The 20,486-nt window shown below is 39.0% G+C and overlaps 1 protein-coding gene across 2 annotated transcripts in view; it reads right to left on the bottom strand.

Annotated features, from left to right (window-relative positions):
- map1ab (microtubule-associated protein 1Ab) overlaps window positions 1-20,486 on the bottom strand; it is a 43,628-nt gene that overhangs the window by 2,183 nt on the left and 20,959 nt on the right. For both annotated transcript variants that reach the window (XM_016279744.1, XM_016279745.1), the window contains exons 3-5: window positions 13,494-13,576; window positions 13,181-13,318; window positions 195-10,572 (exon numbers count right to left, since the gene is read on the bottom strand). In XM_016279744.1, the coding sequence (XP_016135230.1) occupies window positions 195-10,572; window positions 13,181-13,318; window positions 13,494-13,576 (10,599 nt within the window). The remainder of the gene's footprint in view (window positions 1-194; window positions 10,573-13,180; window positions 13,319-13,493; window positions 13,577-20,486) is intronic.

Raw genomic sequence — 20,486 nt, 5'->3', positions numbered from 1 at the left:
AGCTGGACGTGGATGAAACCGGAAGCCAGACCCATAAAATGTACAAATGGCCACGGCCATTTTTACGGGAAGAAAAAGGTGAATAGGTAAATTAACATGCAGAGTTAAATATCCAATATTGATTGATAAATGATCAAATCTCTTAACATTACTCGATAACCGATATGGTACTAATGTGCCCTGCATGTTTGTACCTGCATTACTCTTAACGCCATTGACCAGTCCTCTTCCTGGGTTGTAGATGTCTCCCCTGGATCCCTGTGTCTCAGACATTTTGGACAAACGAAAAGTCTTCTCCGAATCTTTTCTTTTAAGATCATGAGGTGAGGAGTCTTTGGATGTCTGCTTCACAGGGGTAGTAGATCTCCTGCTTTTTTTATCTCCTTTACGTGCTGGCGATGCAGACTTTCCTAGTGTCTTCCTCAAGCCTCTATTTGTTTTTAGGTCTTTCTTCACTGGTCGTTCAGTGTGGGTCTGGCCATTAAGAAGGGCCTCTGGGTCCACCATGCACACATCAGGGTGTGGAGGGTGAGGAAGAGGGTCTTTCATTGGAATGGGCAGGGGATCGTGACTCCTCGGGGAGGAGGAATGATGACTTCCTCCGCCGCCGCCAGCTGCAGACATTTTGTCCACAGGTAGATGTTCTGTGTCTTCATCAGAATCAAGGTTCCCTTCTGCTGTAATTGAAGGACATTCCTCAGTCTCTGGAGGAACATCTGAGTCAGACTGAGATGGTAGTGACTCGCTCAAAGATGTAGGAGGAGTTTCCTCCCCTGCTAGCATAATGCCATGCCCAGTCAATGTACCACTCGGTATGCTGTGCGATCCCTCCTTACCATCTTCATGGCGACTGTGGGGATGACGATGCTGCTGCTTGTGAGATCTCCTTTTGACAGAATGCTGCTCACGCTCATCACCATCATCATCCCTTGAATGATCGCTTTTAGCATCTTCCTCTCCATCCTCACTCGATAGTTCCTGTGGGCTTGGATTAATGAATGACGGAGAGATATCTCCTTTGCGGTGTTTGAAGTGCGAAGGTGAATGTGAGGACATGGCCTCCATACCAAGATCAGATGGTCGAGTGAATTCCTCATCTGACTTCTTGGAGACCTCAGGATAACAAGCCTGTGCTCCTGATAGTGGAGTTGGTGGACGTTCTTTTGAATCATACTTCACTTCCTCCTCTTCATCCCCCTTTTCCTCCTTTATACCCTCATAAACATCTTCTCCATAGCCAGGTGGAGCCTTTAGACATACAACATTTTCATGCTGCATTGTGGATGCAAAGGCACTATGCTGGCTGGACTCAACTGTATCTGTTTTTTTGCTGTCTTCTTCTATCATCTTTTCTTCTGTTTGCTCTTTCTTCTCTTGCATTATTTCTTTACATTCCTTTTCTACAATTGTTTCAATTTGTTCTACCTCTTTCTTTACTTTTGACTGCTCCGTTTTCCCTTCACAATCGCTCTGCTGCTCTGACTTCTTGCCATCATCTAGGCTCTCTCCCATCTTTTCTGACTTCACTTCGACCATCTTTTCAGGTTGTATCTGTTCTTCCTCCATTGCTTTATGTTTTACTCCTCCTTTCTCATCTGTCTCATGCTCCTCTTCATATTCCATTTTGCTCACTTTTGCTTCTTTCATTTCAACCCCCTCCTGTACTTTTTCAAGCAAGTCTTTAATTTCCTCAGACTTCTCTGCCCCTTCTTGCTTCATACTTTGTTCACTTTGTGTGTTGGTACTGAGAGGCCCACATGTTGTAACTGGCACCTTCTGAGAACTTTTCATTTCTGTTGGTCCATCTGTGGTTTGCAGATCAAATGAACGTAATATTGTGGTTGAGGGTTTTACATCAGCATGTTGCTCTGGTAAAGATGCTGTGCTTAATTTTTCAGTAGCTGAAGATCTTTCACATTCAATTCTACATGGCAAGGTTCCTTCCTCAAAACTGCTTTTGTTATCCTCAGGCTCATCGTCAGAGGATTTTTCCTGCGACTGTTTGTCTGTAGAGTCAGCCTTCTCCAAAGGTGCAATGTCAAACTTAAGAGATGTCGCAGATGCCACCTCAGTTGGGTGAGTTGCATGCTCAGAAGTTGCTGATTCTGGTGATTTTGAGGAATGTGGCTCTGCTACATGTTTAGGAAGAGAGACATGATCCCTGTCAGATTTAATGCTTGACATATCCTCCTCTGACTTTTCCTCTGCTGATGATGTTTGATCTTGAAGAAATGATTTGGATTCCTCCAAGGGACTGAGAGGAGAAAACCTGGCAAGACTAGATATTGATTCAGCTGTAGTTGTAGCAGGTGTCATTCGGTCTGTGACTTCCATGTATTCATCTTTTTTTAAACATGTTAAATCCATAATGGGCGATTCTTCCTCTTTTAGCGATGAGTACTCATATGATATACTGTCTCCATCTGATCGTAGTTGGACACTAGGAATATTAATCAATGTTTCTAGGCCTTCTCCAAGGTGTTGACCAGTTGAATATGAGGCAGACGTTGAGGAAGAGTAACTAAAGGATGAAGATGATGAGTAAGTTGCATCAGACATGGCTGATTGAGCAACAGCTTGGGATTCAGTCAATTCATGCTTTTTATCAGATGTTTTCTGTGGTTCATGTTTGTCATTGCTGGGTTTGGGTATGTCATATTGGACTGAACAAGTATATTTTTTCTTGGACTGTTCATCCTCCTTGCTGATTACATCCTTGTGCTCTGCAGGTACTGATAAAGGCTCTGTTATGGCAGACTTTTTTGTGGATGAATCACCATCTGTCTGTAGATCTTCTGCAGATGCTCCAGATGCTAAGGAACCAGTAGTATCTTCTTGTTTTGTTTCGAATGGTTTAGATATAGTCATGGTATCAAATGCTACTTTGGACTCTTTTTCAGACATCTCTCTGGCACCCTTTTCAATATCCAAGTCACTTGCATCTTCATCTTCCTCCTCCTCATAGTCATCCTCTTCTTCTGCAAATATTTTTTGGCTTCTGACCAAGCATTCCTCTGTCTCTTCACTCACAATTAATGATTTGCTGGAAAGAGAATCTGTTTTTCCAGTGCAGTCAAGTGCAAGAACGTTGTCATCGACTTTCATGGACTGCACTGAAGAACCAGGAGTGGCAGTATCTTCAGGTGATAACCTGGCAGGAAGCATGTCCTTTTCAGGTGGTGAGAATCGACCAGAAGAAAACAAGTCACTTTGGCTTTCAGTTGAATCCAGTTTGTTTTTATATTTGTAACCTTCACTTGAGATTGGACTCTCCATTTTGTTCTCATCGGAAGCAGATGTTGATGAAGTTGTTAGACTCTGAAGACTTTTATCTTGTGATGATGTAAGAAGCCCTTGTGGAGGGGAAGCTTCAGTCACATGGGTTTTGGTCTTGTCCAGATCCTCTGAATGAGGCATGGCCAATGTTGCTTCTGTTTTATGGTCTTTCTTTTGTGTATCAGGTTTTGAAAGGCTGGAAGCAGATGTACATGGCTCTTTATCTGGCAATTTAACATGACTTCCATCATCTTTTCCTTGAAGAGGAGAATGTGTGTACTCTTTCTCCTTCTCCTTCTCTTCTCTCTCCAATTTCTCAGATTTGTTTTGAAAATCACTAGAGGCAAACAAGCTTGAACCTGCTGCTGAAGCTTTGCTGTCACATGTAAAACTATTGTCGACAAAAAGATCTGGTCTCTCTTCTCTAACCAGATCTTCTTCTTGGTATCGCTCCTTATTGTCTTGCTCTGAGTAGGCACTGTGGCTGCTGTGAATACTTGGTGAGGTTTGGTAATCAACCTTGCTGAAAGACACTGGCTCTTCATCACTTTGTTCCTCTACTGAACAAGCAGCTCCAAGCAAAGTGGCCTGACTTGTTTTTCTGTTGTCATCTAAATCTCTATCCAGACTAGGGTACTGGTCCTCTTCCTCTCTTCCTCTCGCAGTGTCTTTTGAAACAGGCTTTTCATATGGCTCATATTTAGAGGCTTCATAGCTTTCTTTTTCCACTTCACAAGTCATCTTGTCATCAAATTTCATTTTCTCACTATCATACTTTTCAGCACATTTCTCATCAGCACTGCCAGTCTTTTGAAAATCAGAATGTGACTCTAACCCTGGAGAGGCAATCTCTCGTTCTCCTTCCCTTTCCCTCTCAGCCTCCTTCTCCGGTTTTACTGCTTCCTTTGAAGAGAGCAATGCTTCATGTTGGTCATCCTCAACACTTGCCTGACTGTCAGAGCTGGGCAGTGTGATGCTTGTTGGTTTACTCTCAGTTAGAGTCTTGGAGACAGCTTTTGTACTTGTATCTGTAGTAGGTGATGTAAGTGATGTGGTATCCACCTTACACTCCTTCTCTGGTTCAGGTGATGTTCCACTGGAATCTCTAATAAACTCTTTTTTTTCTAAATGGGCCACAATTTCCTCTTTTTTCATACTTGTCTCAGAACTGCTTGCCTTTGGTTCTTCATACTTCCAAGGTTCCACAGATAATGGTCTTGAACCAGCCCCTCCCATACAAACAGCATCTCCTTCATCCTCCTCAGTACTTTCATCTTCATCTGAAAATTTGGTTGAAAATGTAGTTTCAAAGGTTGACTTGGTGTCTTTTGTTTTGTCCAGAGTTGAGGAGGCTTCTTCAATGAATTTTTCTTTATAATCTAAATTTAATTTGAATCCAATGTCTGATGATGGGAACGTATCGGTTTCATGTAATGATGTGTCTTGTTTGATATCTCCTTTAGGTTCATCTTTCAATTCCACTTTTTCTTTACAACTCAGTTCTGAGGTCTCGAGCATTTGTTCTGTAGATTCTACCAAAGATTTTGTTTTGGCTCCCAAGTCCATTTTGCGGTCTAATTGATCTGACACCAATTTTGATGCATCTTCTTTCATTAATTTCTCCTCGGGCTCTTTGCTTACTTTTGAATCAGTTGTTTTATATTCTGCAATGGGAAGATCTGTTTTCTTCAGTGCGTCTAAAGTATCATGTTCTGATTTTGAATCCAGAGTTTTTGATTCTGTTGAAATCTGTTCTGGCTTTTCTTCCACAGATATTGCCTTATGTTCTTGTTTTGTGTCAGATGGCACATCTGTCGCCATGCTTGGTTGAGGTTCTTCAGTTTCAATCTCTTCAGTGTGTTTTTCTTCATACTGTTGGTCGTTTTTAGCAGCGGCACTCTCGAATACTGATTGATCTGTAGATATCTGAAGTTGAGTATCCTCCACACACTTATCTTTAGATTCACACGGTTTTGGGGAAATGTCTTCAAACTCAACTGGTTGTTCAGATTTAACAAATATGCCTTTGCTTATTTCATCCTCTTTAGCTTGCACATCTTCTTTCTCTGGTGTTATTGTCTGGGGTCCACTCTTCACTTCAGAATCAAAATCAGATTTAGAGATAGTATGCATATCTCTTTTTTCATAAGTCCGACATTCTGTAGACTCTTCATCTGGTTTGCTAGTTAGCTTCACAAACTCTTTGTTTTTCTGGGCCTGATCATCTTTAGAGGACAAATCTAATTTCTCAGATTCAGACAGCAAAACTTGACCTTGGCTCAATTCTGGTTGTTCCTCTTTAGGTTCTTGGTGTAATATTGGTAAGGAATCCATTTTGTCTGAAATGGAAATTTGTGTTTTGGATTTAGTGTCCTCTACAGTTTTCATATCTTGGCTAGTTTCATCTGTGTCCTGTGAAATGATGGAATGTGTTATTTGAGGCTCTTCTTTGTATGATACATCTGCTTTTTCTAAATGTTGTGTGGTTTGAGTTTCTTCTAATAGCTTCTCCTTTAAGTCTTCATCTTGTTTACTAGTAATTTCAGTCTCACTTAGAGTTGCCTCTAATATATGAGGTTTCATCTCTTGTGCTGACATCCCTTTAGATTCTTGATCATCTTTAGCAGGCATATCCTTCTCTATAATGGACGCTTCTACATGCATCTCTGTAGATTGAACATCTGGTTTTGAGAGGGAAATTTGCTCTGGTGTCACAGATTTTGCTTTCTCTACATTTGTATCCCTAGAGTCTTCGTGTTCTTTGGCAGCTGAAATCATTTTCTCATATGTCAGTCCAGCCTCACTTTTACTTTCTATCTTTTCTTCATCTTTCAGTGTAACATCTGTTTTTTCACTTAACTGTTGTATTTGAGATTTGAGGCCATCTCTGTCTTCTTTAAATGGGCTTATACAGACAGATGAATCAGTTTCCTCCAAAGCCACCTGTTCAGGTGTAATATTAGTTGATTCAGATTTCTGCTCAGGGGTCTTTTCCGGTTTAGTTGTCACATCTGTTTCTACAGTGTCTTGTGTCTCCATATATGCTTTGGCTACTTCATGAGATGTTGATGTTTCTGCTTTTATATCTGTGCTTTCTATGGACTGACAAGATATATCAGTCAGATCTTTCTCTTTGGATTCTTTGTCCAATTTAGAAGATATTTTGGCTTTCTCTGACTGCATTTCTTCTTCTTCTTTCTCCTGTTTTTCTATCTCATAACTTTCCAGAACCACTGGAAAACTCTTTTCTTGAAACTCTTCTTCATTTGCATTTTTCTTATCAAAATCCTCTTTAGAGGGCAATGCTGCTTTTTCTGGTTCTGATATTACATCACCTTTATCTGTAACCTCTGCATACTTTAATAATTGGTCTTCCTCGGGTTTCCCTTCAGTATTATCTCTTTCACCCTCCTTTTCTTTCTCCTCTCTTTTCTCTTCTTTGTCTGTAGACAATTTTAAATCACAAGTTTCTTCAACGTCATGATCATCAGATAATTTGGTATCTTTATCCTCAAGAATTACAGCCTTGCTGCTCGCTTTTAAGTCCTCTTCAACTTTGCCCTTTTTTTCAACACTTGGATCAGGCATTACCTTTGTTTCACTAATTTCTTTTGATGGTAGAACTGGTAGACTTTCTTTTTTAGCTGACAAGTCATCAACAAGTGGGGAAGGGGCAGAGGTTACTTCCTGGATTCTCTCCTTTTCTTCCTCCTCTTCTTGAGGTATTTCTTTCTCATCTAAAATATCAGGTTTTTGTTTTACACTCTCCTTTTCAGATTCAATTTCAGTGGGGCTAACTGGCACTCCTGGTTCTTGATGAGTCTCTTTAAGAAGAACGTTATCCTTCCCTTCCACAGGTAACATTCTGAGGGGAGAGTGAGATGCACTAGGTGGTCCAGAATATGTAGGAGAAGACATTTTTACAGTGCTGTCATCAGGGCTAATGCATCGGTCTTCCACATCTGAAAAAACACTAGCTTCAGTAACAGGAAGCTTAGAAACACTGTGCGATGGGGAGGAGAGTATTGTTTGTACTTCAAAAAATGAGTCCTCCCTAGAAGGTGACACTGACACCTTCTCCATCTCAGGTGGTGAGGATTTTTCATCAGATGAAGTATCAGGACCTAACGGCACAGGACTTTTGGGTTTGTCCATTTCTTTCTCCTTGTGTTCAAGTCTATCAGGTGAGGCATATGCTTCTTGTAACTTTCCAAGTGAAATTTCAACATTTGGTGTTTGATCCTCATATTCATCCTCCTCTTCATCACCGTAATGGACAGCCATCTCAATTCCCTCAGTTTTGCCTTCTAAGGGAAGTGGTGGAGATTCCTCAGAGGGAGATGATTTGAAACACTTGTCTTCCTCTAAGGAGGATGTTGGTGAGATGGTTCCAGCTGAATGTAGGTAGTCTTTTTCTTGGGTGGCCTCAGTCTGGGTAACCGGTTGAACGGTATCCAAGACAAGGGAACTTTTTCCAGTGTCTTCAGTCTGAGGTGCTGTGACGGATGCCACTGACTGATCTTCTGCAACGGAAGTGGGTAAAGAAGACAGTTTGTCATACTCTGTTATAGACGTTGCTGAAGAAACATGTTCTTCTTCAGCTAGTGGTGCTGCAAGTATGCTGGTATAGATGGAAATAGGTGGCTCCTGTGCACCAATCAATACTTTGCCTGTTCCATTGCCCATTGCAGCAGCTTGCATTTCTCTCATTCCATGGATGGCATCAAAGGAGCCTGGTTGGTCTGGGACCGAGACATCATAGCCACCAACCTCATATTGAAGGTGTGGTATCCTGTCCTCTGCTTCTTCATGGATCTCCTCATCTGAGATGGTCTGTTCAGTCTCAGAGTAACCAGGGATGGTTTCATCCTGAATGTATGATAAGTTTTCAGCTGCTGCAGCAGCTTGGGCTGTAGAGGTAATGCCAGCTGTAACACCTCCAACATTTGACAAATATGCATCTTCTTCTTCCTTGACATTCTCAGCAGAGAAATCCTTTATTTCTTCATCGGCAATGGCATCCAAATCCTCTGCCTCCTCTAGCTCAGCTTTTTCAATCACATCCTCTTCTTCAAACTGCTCCTCTTCAGTTTCAGTTTTTCTTTCCTCCACTTGTTTTTGCTTCTCCATTTCCTCAACTTCATGTTTTCTATCCACGCCCTCTAAATCTTTGGTTTCCTTTGTTGCCCCTTCATCCTCTTCATCTCCTATTCCCATGTCTTCCTCCTCCTCCTCCTCTGTTGTCTTCTTAACAGGCTGTATCTCAAGCTCCTCCTCATCTTCATCTTCAATTGCAGCACCCTCATCCTCAAATTTCTCCAATTCTGATGTTTGGGACTCATCCTGTTGTTCTTTCACTTCTGCTGATGGCACTTCTTGGATTTCTGCTGATGGTGCTGCTTCTTTCTCTGTAGTTTTTTGTTCCACAATATTGGTTTCTGTAACATGATCTTGTTCTTGCTCCTCTGCAACATTTGAAGTTTCATTGTCTCTTTCAGCTGGTAATTCAGAGACAGTAAGGGCACTTTTAGGAGCTTCAGATTGATCTGTTGTTTCAGTGGGTCTCATTTCTTCAAAGTGTTTTGTTAAATCTTCTGGAGTAGAGGGAGTAGATATTACTTCTCCTGTCCCTTTTTCCGGTTTCTCAGGCTTAGTCTTCTCAGCTACTGGTTGGGCCGCAATCTCTGCACTCTCTACCTTGGCAGTTGTAGGTTTGCTCTTTATTGTTTTGGGTTTCCCTTGGGTTTTGGCCTTGTGGAGGGTCTTTCTGACCTCTGGTGTAAAAGGTTTCAGGTCAGGTTTAGTTATTTTTCTCAGTTCAGGTTTTGTAGTGTCCTTGGTTTTAAACTTTTTCTCATCTTTTTTCACAGCATCATCTTTTTTAATTTCCCGTTTTTCTTTTTTAACTTCCCTCTTTTCTTTGTCTTTCTTTTCATCCATTTTAGACACCCTTTCCTTGGGGTGTTTTTTCAGTGATTTCTCTTTCAATAATTTTTTCTTTTCTGTCACATCTGCTTTTGGTTTCAGTGGCTTGGTGTGCTTCTTTTCTTCTTTTTTCTCAATCTTGTTCTCATTGACAGAGGCACTCTTTATGTCAACAATGGATACATCCTCATGCTCATCGGTTTCTTTCTTAAAAGGCTTAGCTGGTGCTTGAGTCTTGGGAGATGATTTGAGACTTTCTTTGCTGTCAGTTCTTTGCTTTAGCTTTGTTTGTTTTACCGCTGAAGGTGAAACACCAGAATTTATGTCTTTTTGGGTGGCTACCGGATACCGCAAGAAATCAAGGTGCTTCAACTTTTCAAGCCCTTCAAGGATTTTGTTCTGCGGTGCATTTCCTGGAAACAAAACTCTGATAATTTTTTCTGTAGGGTTGGCAGGGAGCCATACAACGAGAGCAGTAATAGATGTCAAATACGGTACAGATATTTCTCCCTCTTTTCCATTGGGAAGCACTATCCCTGTCTTGGCCTTGCTGTTACCTGCCCACTTCTGCATGAGGAACTGCATTTCCTTACTGTCCTTCACAGGGTTCAGGACAAACATGTCTAACCTGCCCACACCCATCTTGTGAAAAAGAGTGATGGGCTCGATGGTATTACTAACCACTCGAAAAAGAGGCTCAGGCTTAATTCCTAGCTTGTTGAGGTATTGCAAAGTAAGAGAGGCTTCCTCAATGCTTCGCTTGACTTTCAAATTTGATTCTGATGTGCGAAGCTTCTCAGGTACGTTGAAGAACACAACTCCGAGCTCGGGTGATATCAGGTTTTTCATCCAATCACTATAGGTGGTTGAGCCTTGAGACTGTTCTTCCTCTTGTTCTGCAATCTTCCTTTGAAGGAGTCCATTGATCCCGGGAAGATTATCAGCACCAATATGCGTAAGAAGTATAGAATCAATACGATCTAAATGTCTGACAAGCTTCCAGAAGCATGACCTTCTGTCAGAGCCACCGTCAATCAAAATGTTAAACCCATTGACGGCAAAAAGCGCAGAATCCCCCCGTCCACCAGGAAAGATGTAGCAGCAAGGCTTTGACAGCTTTAGGAATCCTCCAGAGGTTGGAGGCTCCAGAAGGTCAAATGGGGATGGTACATCCACAGTCTCAGATATGTATTCGGTAAACTCCGTGACCCCCTCCATCTTCGGGAGTATGGGCTCTGGATTCAGCCTATAATTCAGAAACTCCCTAATGCGTTGCTGTTGCCCCAGAGAGCTCCAGCCTGCCTCACCACGGCAAGACACAGTCAGTGATGCCCGCTGTCCAGAGCTAGATTTAACCAGCAAATTACTAACCTACGTGAGAAAAAACAAGTCCAAATTTAGTCACAATATACATATATATTTCATATCAATGTGAATACAATTACAGTATCTCACAGAAGTGAGTACACCCCTCACAATAAAAAATAACGACAGGCCTTCGAATTAAATCAATTGCTTTTTAGTTTTTCAGGTAGGTCTAACAGTAGGGTTAAGATAATTTTTTTTTTTTTACCAACTATCCAAATAATGTTTAGTCCTAGAAAGCTATTATTATCAGAGGACACGTGAGCATAACGGTTAGCAGATCAATGAATGAGAGGGCAGCGTTACGAGTTGCCCATATACCACACCATGTTACAACACAGTAGGGCTATTGCAGACAGAAACAATACTGTACTACATCCATGTTTCCTTTCGGCTCAATTTTTGAGTGGACTTTGCTGTTCCGATTCGCATGAACGGTATACGAGTGGAGCACTCACATGAGCGACTGAGCGGAGCACACACGCATAGAGCGGGATAATACACATGAGCGTCACACCACGTGAAAGTGGATCCTGAGCGGTGAACTATTGTTCGGCAGCTGAAATTGCGGTGCATCTCTAATTATTGCCGACATCAGAAATGGATATTATATAATAGATACTTTTTTGAACATTTTAAAAATATTTGTAAAAAATTTTTTTAACTATTTTTTACACTGCACCCCTGCTCTCGACAGACGGCACCCCAGGGTGCCCCGGTTGGGAAACACTGGTGTAGGCTATAAGAAGATTGCCAAGACCCTGAAACTGAGCTGCAGCATGGTGGCCAAGACCATACAACGGTTTAACAGGACAGGTTCCACTCAGAACAGGCCTCGCCATGGTCGACCAAAGAAGTTGAGTGGACATGCTCAGCGTCATATCCAGAGGTTGCGTTTGGGAAATAGACGTATGAGTGCTGCCAGCATTGCTGCAGAGGTTGAAGGGGTGGGGAGGTCAGCCTGTCAGTGCTCAGACCATACGCCGCACACTGCATCAAATTGGTCTGCATGGCTGTCGTCCCAGAAGGAAGCCTCTTCTAAAGATGATGCACAAGAAAGCCCGCAAACAGTTTGCTGAAGACAAGCAGACTAAGGACATGGATTACTGGAACCATGTCCTGTGGTCTGATGAGACCAAGACAACCCTTTACGCACACCTTGGCAATTTGTTTGTTTACTCGCCAGACTGATATACTATTTTACACACAAACCCACCCCTACCCCTCACAGAAAACTTTCTGCATTTTTACAATTTCAAAAGTTAAAAAAAAAACAGTTTACTTTATTTTTGTAACAGTTTTACAAATGAGGACATCCACAAATTGAGGTTTTTGCTGATTTTGTCAGGTTTTGCTCACTTTTGGGTACAAATTTGTCCTTAAAATATGGTTAAGTAGGCACACACACACACACACACACACACACACACACACACACACACACACACACACACATATGATTCCACCCAATCGGCTTATCTTTGTAAAATGGAACAGCTTCTTAAATAACTGAATGTGCACTCTTAATTTTTTTTTTCTTCTTAAGCCAATCAAGCATTATATTATGATATTATGATAATTAAGCACTATTTAATGATAGAACTAGTGATTAGAACTAAAACTTGGTAACCATGAATGAATGCATATTTGTAATTTTAACTGAACTTAGGACTGTTGGTGTTTAAGATATTGTTGGTCATAGGTAATAGTAATTATTATTAAAAGATACTACTACTACTACTACTACTATTATCTGCTGGGTTCATGAATATTAATCACGTTGTCAGTGTTCGCTCAAACTGATTTGCTGAAATCAAAACAGGAATGGTAATAAATGAGCGCCAGCCAACGAGAGCTGTTTGCGCATTAGCTCCGCCCACTGCCGAGAAACCGGCATATCTTCTGCTTGTTTTTAAAAGCTGAATAATTCTAAATGAACTCTGTTATTTTGACAGGAAAATACAACAAAAATATGGTTTACATGTAGCGCGTCGATTCAGCATGGTATGCAAGACTCTCGCTCTCTCTCTTTGCATGTGTGAGAAACACAGCACTATCAGTAAAGCGACGGCGAGTCATGCGCCTTCACACTAGTTTACGGTACGTCAAATACAGGTGCGCTGCATGCTACATACTGCGCATCCATTGAGTACATGACATGATCCATTGAGCGCATCCAAATAGTACAGATCGCTTGACGTAGAGCGAAACTCTCAAGCGCTCAGTCAGCGGGTTTATCAAGAGAAAATCTGTGTTGAACGCCTCTCACATACATACTGGCGTGTAAAATCTAAGAATTTATTAGCCAGTGGCTAATGTTAGATATTATTTAGTCACCCAGAGTAAGATTTAGTCGCCCAATTTGGACATTTTCACTTAGGGGAGTACTCACTTTTGTGGCCAGCAGTTTAGACATTAATGGCTGTGTGTTGAGTTATTTTGAGAGGACAGCAAATTTACACTGTTATACAAGCTGTTCACTCACTACTTTACATTGTAGCAAAGTGTCATTTCTTCAGTGTTGTCACATGAAAAGATATAATAAAATATTTACAAAAATGTGAGGGGTGTACTCACGTCTGTGAGATATTATATGTATATTATCTAAACTTACCCCAGGATCAGCAAACACACGTGAGAAGGTTTGATGACCGAACACTCCAGTTTGGAGAACCAGGTCACCTTGGTCAGAACTCTGCCCACTCAGGACCAGCAGCTTGTGCACAGCTGGGTCAGATACAAGACAATGGATCTAGGACATAATAAGAGACAAAGAGGCCATTTAAAACACATTAGTCTATTAGAGTCAGTCTGTTTGCAGCAAGGTTATACTTTGACAAGGTTATTCAGTCTAACATCAAATCTATTATTTATCTTTATTAGAAACATATAGCAGCTTGTCCAGAGATTTTCTTTAAATAACTTACCTCAGAGATAACAGTATCTTCTGATGGGTTCACTAATACAACCGTTTCAAGAACATCACTTTTGTGGTGCAGAGTCCTTTGACCTGGAAGAAATACATATGGTTTTTCTTGTTGATATTAAGTTACAAATATCTATTGTGATTCAGACTCAGATCTAGACTCATTGAGCCTATTCATGATTTGAAAATCTAATCTAAAACAGATGCAGCATGAAGATACACACTAGTTAAAGGTCATCCTGTAAAGAAAGAAACTCTCATACAGAAATCAAAAGAAATGATGAGGCTTAAGCATTAGAAAGACTGTAAACAGTATTCTACTACAAATTCTTTAAGAGAAATGACTGTGCTTTCTATTGACTTTTCAAAAATTGTTAAGCTACTAGTTATTAAAAATTTAAAGTAGTTAAACTACATTCAAGCTAGGCCTGAGCGATAAAACGGTATCGATATTTATCGACAGTACACCTTCTTCGATAAAGATAGAAAAAATGTTAAATATAGTGCACGATATAGGCATGTGCTATGAGTGACGCAGACAGCAAACACGAACACATGCTAAAATGAGTGCTGTGCCTGCCTGTGATGAGGAGATTGTGAATAAAGAATGAATATTAGTCGAATTTAAAATATTTAAAAACATTTGCATTTGAATGTTAGGTGTGCGTCTGGGAGCATCATCAGTGGTGCATGAGATGCGGTGATGATGTAAGTGACATTGCATTTTAATGTTTTGTTAGTCTAGCCCATGAGATGCGCCGCTGCTGCGTTATTCATTCAAAATATTAGAGAAATATAGAAGCTAAATGCGGAGAAGATCTTGATTAGGTGAAAACCGAAACCATTATCAAAGTCAAAGTATCATATCAAAGTTAGAAACCGAAACCAAGCCATTCACACAGAATGCATATTCAGCGCATTTTTATACGGACAAATATGATTGTTGCACTCGCGTCTTAAACAGTTGAAACTTTTAGAAAACACGTCACGAATTTGTGGAGGTTTATTCCTTTTCACTGCGTCTCTCATGTTTTTAAAGGCAATCTTAGTGATGGGCGCTTCGGCTCTTTGGATTAAGCAATGCATAAATACATGATGCTGTTTTGTTCATAATTGTTTATGCAATTTATGAAATTATATTTGATTTTTATGAGTTAATTTAGACATAATGCACGTTTTTTTTATAGAGTTACATCCTTGCGTTGACAATTTAAATGTGCTGCTTTATTTTGCTCATTGTGCCCTCGGGAGACAAGATAAAAGTTTCTTTAAGACCCATTTAATCTGCATATAAAACATTAGAAATTAGATATTTGTTTAATTTTGATTGTGTGTTTGTTAAAACAAAAAATATTTGTTGTTTGTCTTAATAAATTGAGTTAATTTAAAAATACAGTGGTTAAATTAAAAAAAAAATTATATTGCTCTGTTTTAAAAAAGGTTATAAAAAATTTCAATAATTATCGATACCAAACGATATGAAACATTATATCGTTGATACATTTTTTAGCTATATCGCCCAGCCCTAATTCAAGCTACTCTTTTGTAATAGTAGTTTGCAAAACTACTAACTACAATAAAGCTACTTCAAAGGGCAAAATATTTTGTAAATGTATAACTGTACAGTGATACAAATTTAATGATTATAATTTAATCAGAGCTGTACTTTTCACACACAAAACAATGAAAGTTTGAATGAAAAAATTAATAATTGGGTGATAACTAATTTCATAAATTTACAATAAATATAATGAATAAAATAAGAATATTCCCTAGTTACATAACTGAATCAAAAACATAGTAAGAAACTAAATATTCAGCTATAAAGAAGTTTGAAGTACCATAAAGGAACTTGAATTAGTGAATCTTTTTTGATTCTGTTCATTTACTGTCTAAACAAAATGATTCACCTGAATAAATCACTTTAAGATGAACCGATTCACTAAAATGAATCACACTTCAGGACGAACCAATTTATTACAATGAACCAGACTTTCCAGTGCTACATATGCCAGAAGGTTGTTTAGGATTAAATGATTCAGTAAAACAAATCAGTTTTTCCCATTACGGCATTTGAGAAAGAACTCACTTAGCAATGAATTTGCATGTGCAATTCAATATGACATTCAAAATACAACATGACCATTGGAAGTAGCTTCACTAGAAAAGGTTTGCTACTTTACTAGAAAAGTTTAGCTATGTTTAATTAGTTGCTCCCCAAAACTGTAGGCCAGTAGTATGCCAGAAAACTTATTCTGGAATAGGGCTAAATCATAACTCACTGAAATGCCCAACACAGTAGCAAGAGCTTAATCCTTTAAAGCATGTTCCTTAACAACATTGCATTGATTTGTTCATTTGAAAGTCAAACATAGCAGTCGTATGATTGATTAATGTTAATCAAAATGAATGTCCCTGCAGCAGGAGTAACACTGAAAGGCATAGCTATCAGTCACATCAATATTCATTCATTTAGAAAAGGACTCCCAAGATGTACAGAACAACATATCCACAGCAAAAAGACTTAGTGCAATGTATTTCAAGGACAGTCCTGCAAGAATCCTGTTAATGAGACATCATGGATGTTTGGATTACAGTCATAAGTAAGGGGTTTAGGGTTTTAAGTGTAAATTAAGATAAGAGGATATCCATGTGAAACTAATAAGGAAAAATCACATGACACAAATGCAACATAAGTCTACATCGTCTCAAAAGTCCAGTCCAAACACATTTATCCTGTGTTTTCAGTTGTATAAAGAGTGTTATAGGAGCAGGGTGTATTGAGGAATTAGTGGGATAATCAAAGAGCTGCTGAACGCAGCACGACTGGGGTTTGGACCAAGCTGGCCTAAGCCCAACCTGGCTTCTATGAGCCAGATGGTATGAGAAGGAAGTACAGAAGTGAAAATACAACATATGTGAAGACTGATGAGACAGATTACACCAGGACGTACTGAATGCAAATAATACGGGCTGCCACGGAAACCTAGTAGCTCCGAACCTGCTGCCCTTTGAAAAGTAACAAAGTACAAAGAAATGAGAGAGGTATGAAAGTCTCAGGCACTGCAGTTGCTCTGCCTTAGGCACAATGCCCAGAGCTACATGGGTCTATTGGCCTTGTAATGAATGCATTGTGTGCTCTTTGTTGTTGTCTGATGAAAAGGATAACAAATGTAGGTGATAAAAATTACACATTTTTGAAAACTCTGTCAGAATTAGCTGGAAAAAAAAATCACGGATAAAATATAATTTACAATTTCAAATAACAAATTCATTAAAAAAGTTAAATTGAATTGAATTTTTAAAATAAAAATAAATAAAAAATAATTACAGAAGACCCTTTAACAAAAACATATTTATTCAGTGGCATTTATACTATGATTAGCTTAAAAAGCACAATTTAATTCCTGTATTGACATATTTTGTATTCAAAAAGGAATTTTTGGCAGGACGTACCAAACGGTTCATTACTTTTTAAAAATAGTTAATAAAAACTACAAACCATGATTTGCTATGCACATATGGCACTGGGGGCAGGACATTCTCATTCTAGAGAGTATTTGATTGGGCATGCAGGATGAGTCACACATTTAAAAAAAAAAATTCTGGAAAAGAAAGACTGTACATTTTCAATGTTTATATCTGCCAAAAGTGAAATTTGTCAACATTTGGAAGCACATTAGCATATTGATTATCTCAAATGGACTTAAAAACCACAAAACTACTTTGCCGTTTTAAATAAACAGATGGTTTTGGAGAGCGGTGTGTTCAGCCAGCTTCCCGTTTCCAATACTCCCTTTGGCACTTTTCCACAGTCACTAAAGAATGGGAAAGAATGTAGCATTGTAACAGTAGTCCAAAATTCCAAGGAATCCAGTAAATCCATTAAAGAACAAGCAAATTCATAACTGCTGATTATTAATTAATGACTTAAATTTGATAGCACAAACATCTTAATCGCATTAGCATCATAAAACACTGTCATTTTTAAGAAGGGCTCAGTGTAGAGATCCAGTCCTACCTCACCTGACCCGTTTGATATAAATATCTGCTCATGAACTCTAAAAATGAGAGCACTTCGTTAAAATAAGCTCAAACAGTGCTATGGTAGAAGACAGATCAAGCATTCGCACTGCTCCAGATATTTTGCTCTAGATATGGTCACCCAAGAGATTGAGGCCCATGGAAATTTGGGAACAGAATCACCTCATCCGAGCATCTAAAACAGTCACTCATGCCACCGTCTTGTGCGCTTTTGGGAGCAAATAACCTTGTGAACGGCACGTCTTGCTGTAGCACACTGTATTAGCAACACTAAATCTGTTTGTCCCCGTAGAACAAGCCATTTAATTCCCATTACGTGTACAGCTGGCACAGAGGTTGTGCAGTGGCCTTTCTTTTTATTTAAAATGCAAAATGAACTTTCATTAAACATAAAGCACCACAGGTGTTTGTTGTTATCTAACTACTGTAGCTAACTAGCTTTTCAGAACGGAGGGAATTAATGTTACTTTTGAGGGACTTATTGTAATCCCATAAATGTGTCATCAATCCAGTCTTAGTCCAGTCCTCTGGTTGAGAGAAGTATGATGGGAAACTTGAAAAATCAATTTAAGTAACAATCAGAAATTATTATAAATGACACCGCTAGGCACCATCATTCCTGCAGATGAGCAATTTCTGCCACTGTATGTGATTTAAGTGCTCTATTCAGTCCTAAAACAAGACTAACACAAACTGCCCAATATTTCTATGACTTTGACACTCCCTGTTGCATCTACACAAGAAGCGAATGCCCTAGTTTCTTCTGGTAATTCTGTGATTTGGTAATGCCGAATGATTCTGCTGTAGCATATTAAAGCCTCTTTTATCACGGATGTGTCACTGAATCTCGATAAATCACGATAAATCGCAAGCGATATTTAATGCGCATCTTATCAGTAAAGCCGGTTCTGTAATCAGCGGTAAATCTCCATCACGTGCGTGCTTTCACATTGAGCAGCATTAACTACACAGAGCCGTTGTTCACTGACAAGCTGCGCAAAAAATCGTGCGAATATGAACGTGGTTTTGCGCAGCTTGTCAGTGAACAACGGAGGAGATTTACCGCTGATTACAGAACCGGCGTTTACTGACAAGATGCACATTAAATGTCGCATGCGATTTATCGTGCAGCCCTACTGCATATGCAATCAAATTAACCTAATAAAATATTTATGTATATATAAAATTTAGAATAATTAGGGCTAATAGTCAGTAAAATCAAAACCAATATAAAATGTATAATAAACACTTCAAAAACAGGATAAGTTGTTTTTAATCATTTAAATGTATTTTTAAAATTTGGATGCCAAAGCTGAATTTTCAGCACTCATTACTCGTCTTCTGAGTCACACAGAAATCATTCTATTATGCTGATTTTGTGCATATGAAACATTTCTGAAACAGTTGTGCAACTTTCTTTGATGAATGGAATGTTCAAAAGAACAACATTTATTTAAAATAGAAATCTTTCATTACAACACAAATGTCTTCACTGTCACTTTTAATCAGTTTAATATCCTTGCTGAGTAAAAGTATACATTTATTTAAAAGAAATCGCATAGTGATACCAAAACTTTGAACAGTAGTGGAATCCCATAAGCAATCCTATATATTTTTATTTGATAAACAGCTAAAGTTTTTATCTTCATTATTTTAAATTTTTACGTTAGATATTTATGTATACAAATAGATTTCGGTGTCTGAATTGTGGAAAGAGCACATTAGGCAAGATGTGGGCTACAGAGGAAGCAAGTTTTATAGCAAGAAAAAGGGTACGAGAAGATTGTTGGTGCTTTACAACTGCTTCCTTGGGGTCCAGAAAACTCCAACCTAAACCTGAGCCAACTATGAGATCATGCCACCACACAGCCCGTTCATTAGCATTTGAAGCCACATCTTTGTTGTCCTGCATAAGCGCTGGATGTTTCTCCAACACTGACGAGACTCCACAACACTGCAGCATTTCACAACAACGTCCTGCTACCACAAAGACTTCTCATCATTCTATAGCTACGTAATATGGCCACATGAATGTGGCATTTTAATAGGCAGGAACAAAAGAACAACAAAGAAACTAGAAGCTTGATAAGTGCATCTTTTAATCCTGATAATTGTGCAAAGATATAATATATACCCAGGCCAGCACAATAGTGAGCAGGCAGTTCAAATAAAAGAAAATGTCATGAGTACATACCAAGTGATGGAAACATACACATGCTGAGATGTTAATAACAGGTTTTAACTGCAATATAGAGGAGTGCTTATGAAAGCATGTAGAAAAGAGTATAAATAGCGGACACTTTCTGATCTAAGAGAGGACATGGGTCTGTTCTGTGAGTCAGCATCTGCTCTGAAATGTCAGTGTTTCCAGTCCCTTAACCAGATGATTTACAGACAGCTTATGGGTTGTTTTGAAAACATATGCATCTAACCATAACATTTGATAGTATGTAAACAGATCTAGAAGTATTCATGTTGTCATCTTACATATCAAAATAAATAGTAGGTCATTTTTAATGGCAAAAAATACAGTGTGACCTGTTTCATGCGTAAATTAATTTAAAATTAGAATAAGATATTCAAATGACTATTAACAAATAAAAGTACTCAAGGCCTTTAGAAGTTACATGAGCACAGCCAGATAGCTGTATGCCGTATTAAGCCTATCATAAATATTTTCATTCTAAATATTATTCAGCCTTTTGAAGAGATCCTGTTAAAAAGAGTGGATGATTTTTTCCTTTGAAAACTTAATATTGTGTACTAGTGACTGCAAATCAAATTAACAAATTATAAAGTACTTTGTATAGTGATCGCTACAGACATTGTCAATTGCGGCAACAACAGTGTGCTACTTTCATGTCCCCGTACCACTCATGGTCTCTATTTTAATATTAATGCAAGCTAGCTAATTGTTGCCATCTTGGGACTTAAAACAGTTATTGCTACC

This window comes from Sinocyclocheilus grahami, unplaced genomic scaffold (genome assembly GCF_001515645.1).
Source record: "Sinocyclocheilus grahami isolate Dianchi unplaced genomic scaffold, SAMN03320097.WGS_v1.1 scaffold133.1, whole genome shotgun sequence".
Lineage (NCBI taxonomy): Eukaryota > Metazoa > Chordata > Actinopteri > Cypriniformes > Cyprinidae > Sinocyclocheilus > Sinocyclocheilus grahami.
The sequence above is the reverse complement of the archived record's forward strand: the minus strand, read 5'-3'. Positions and strand labels throughout refer to the sequence as shown.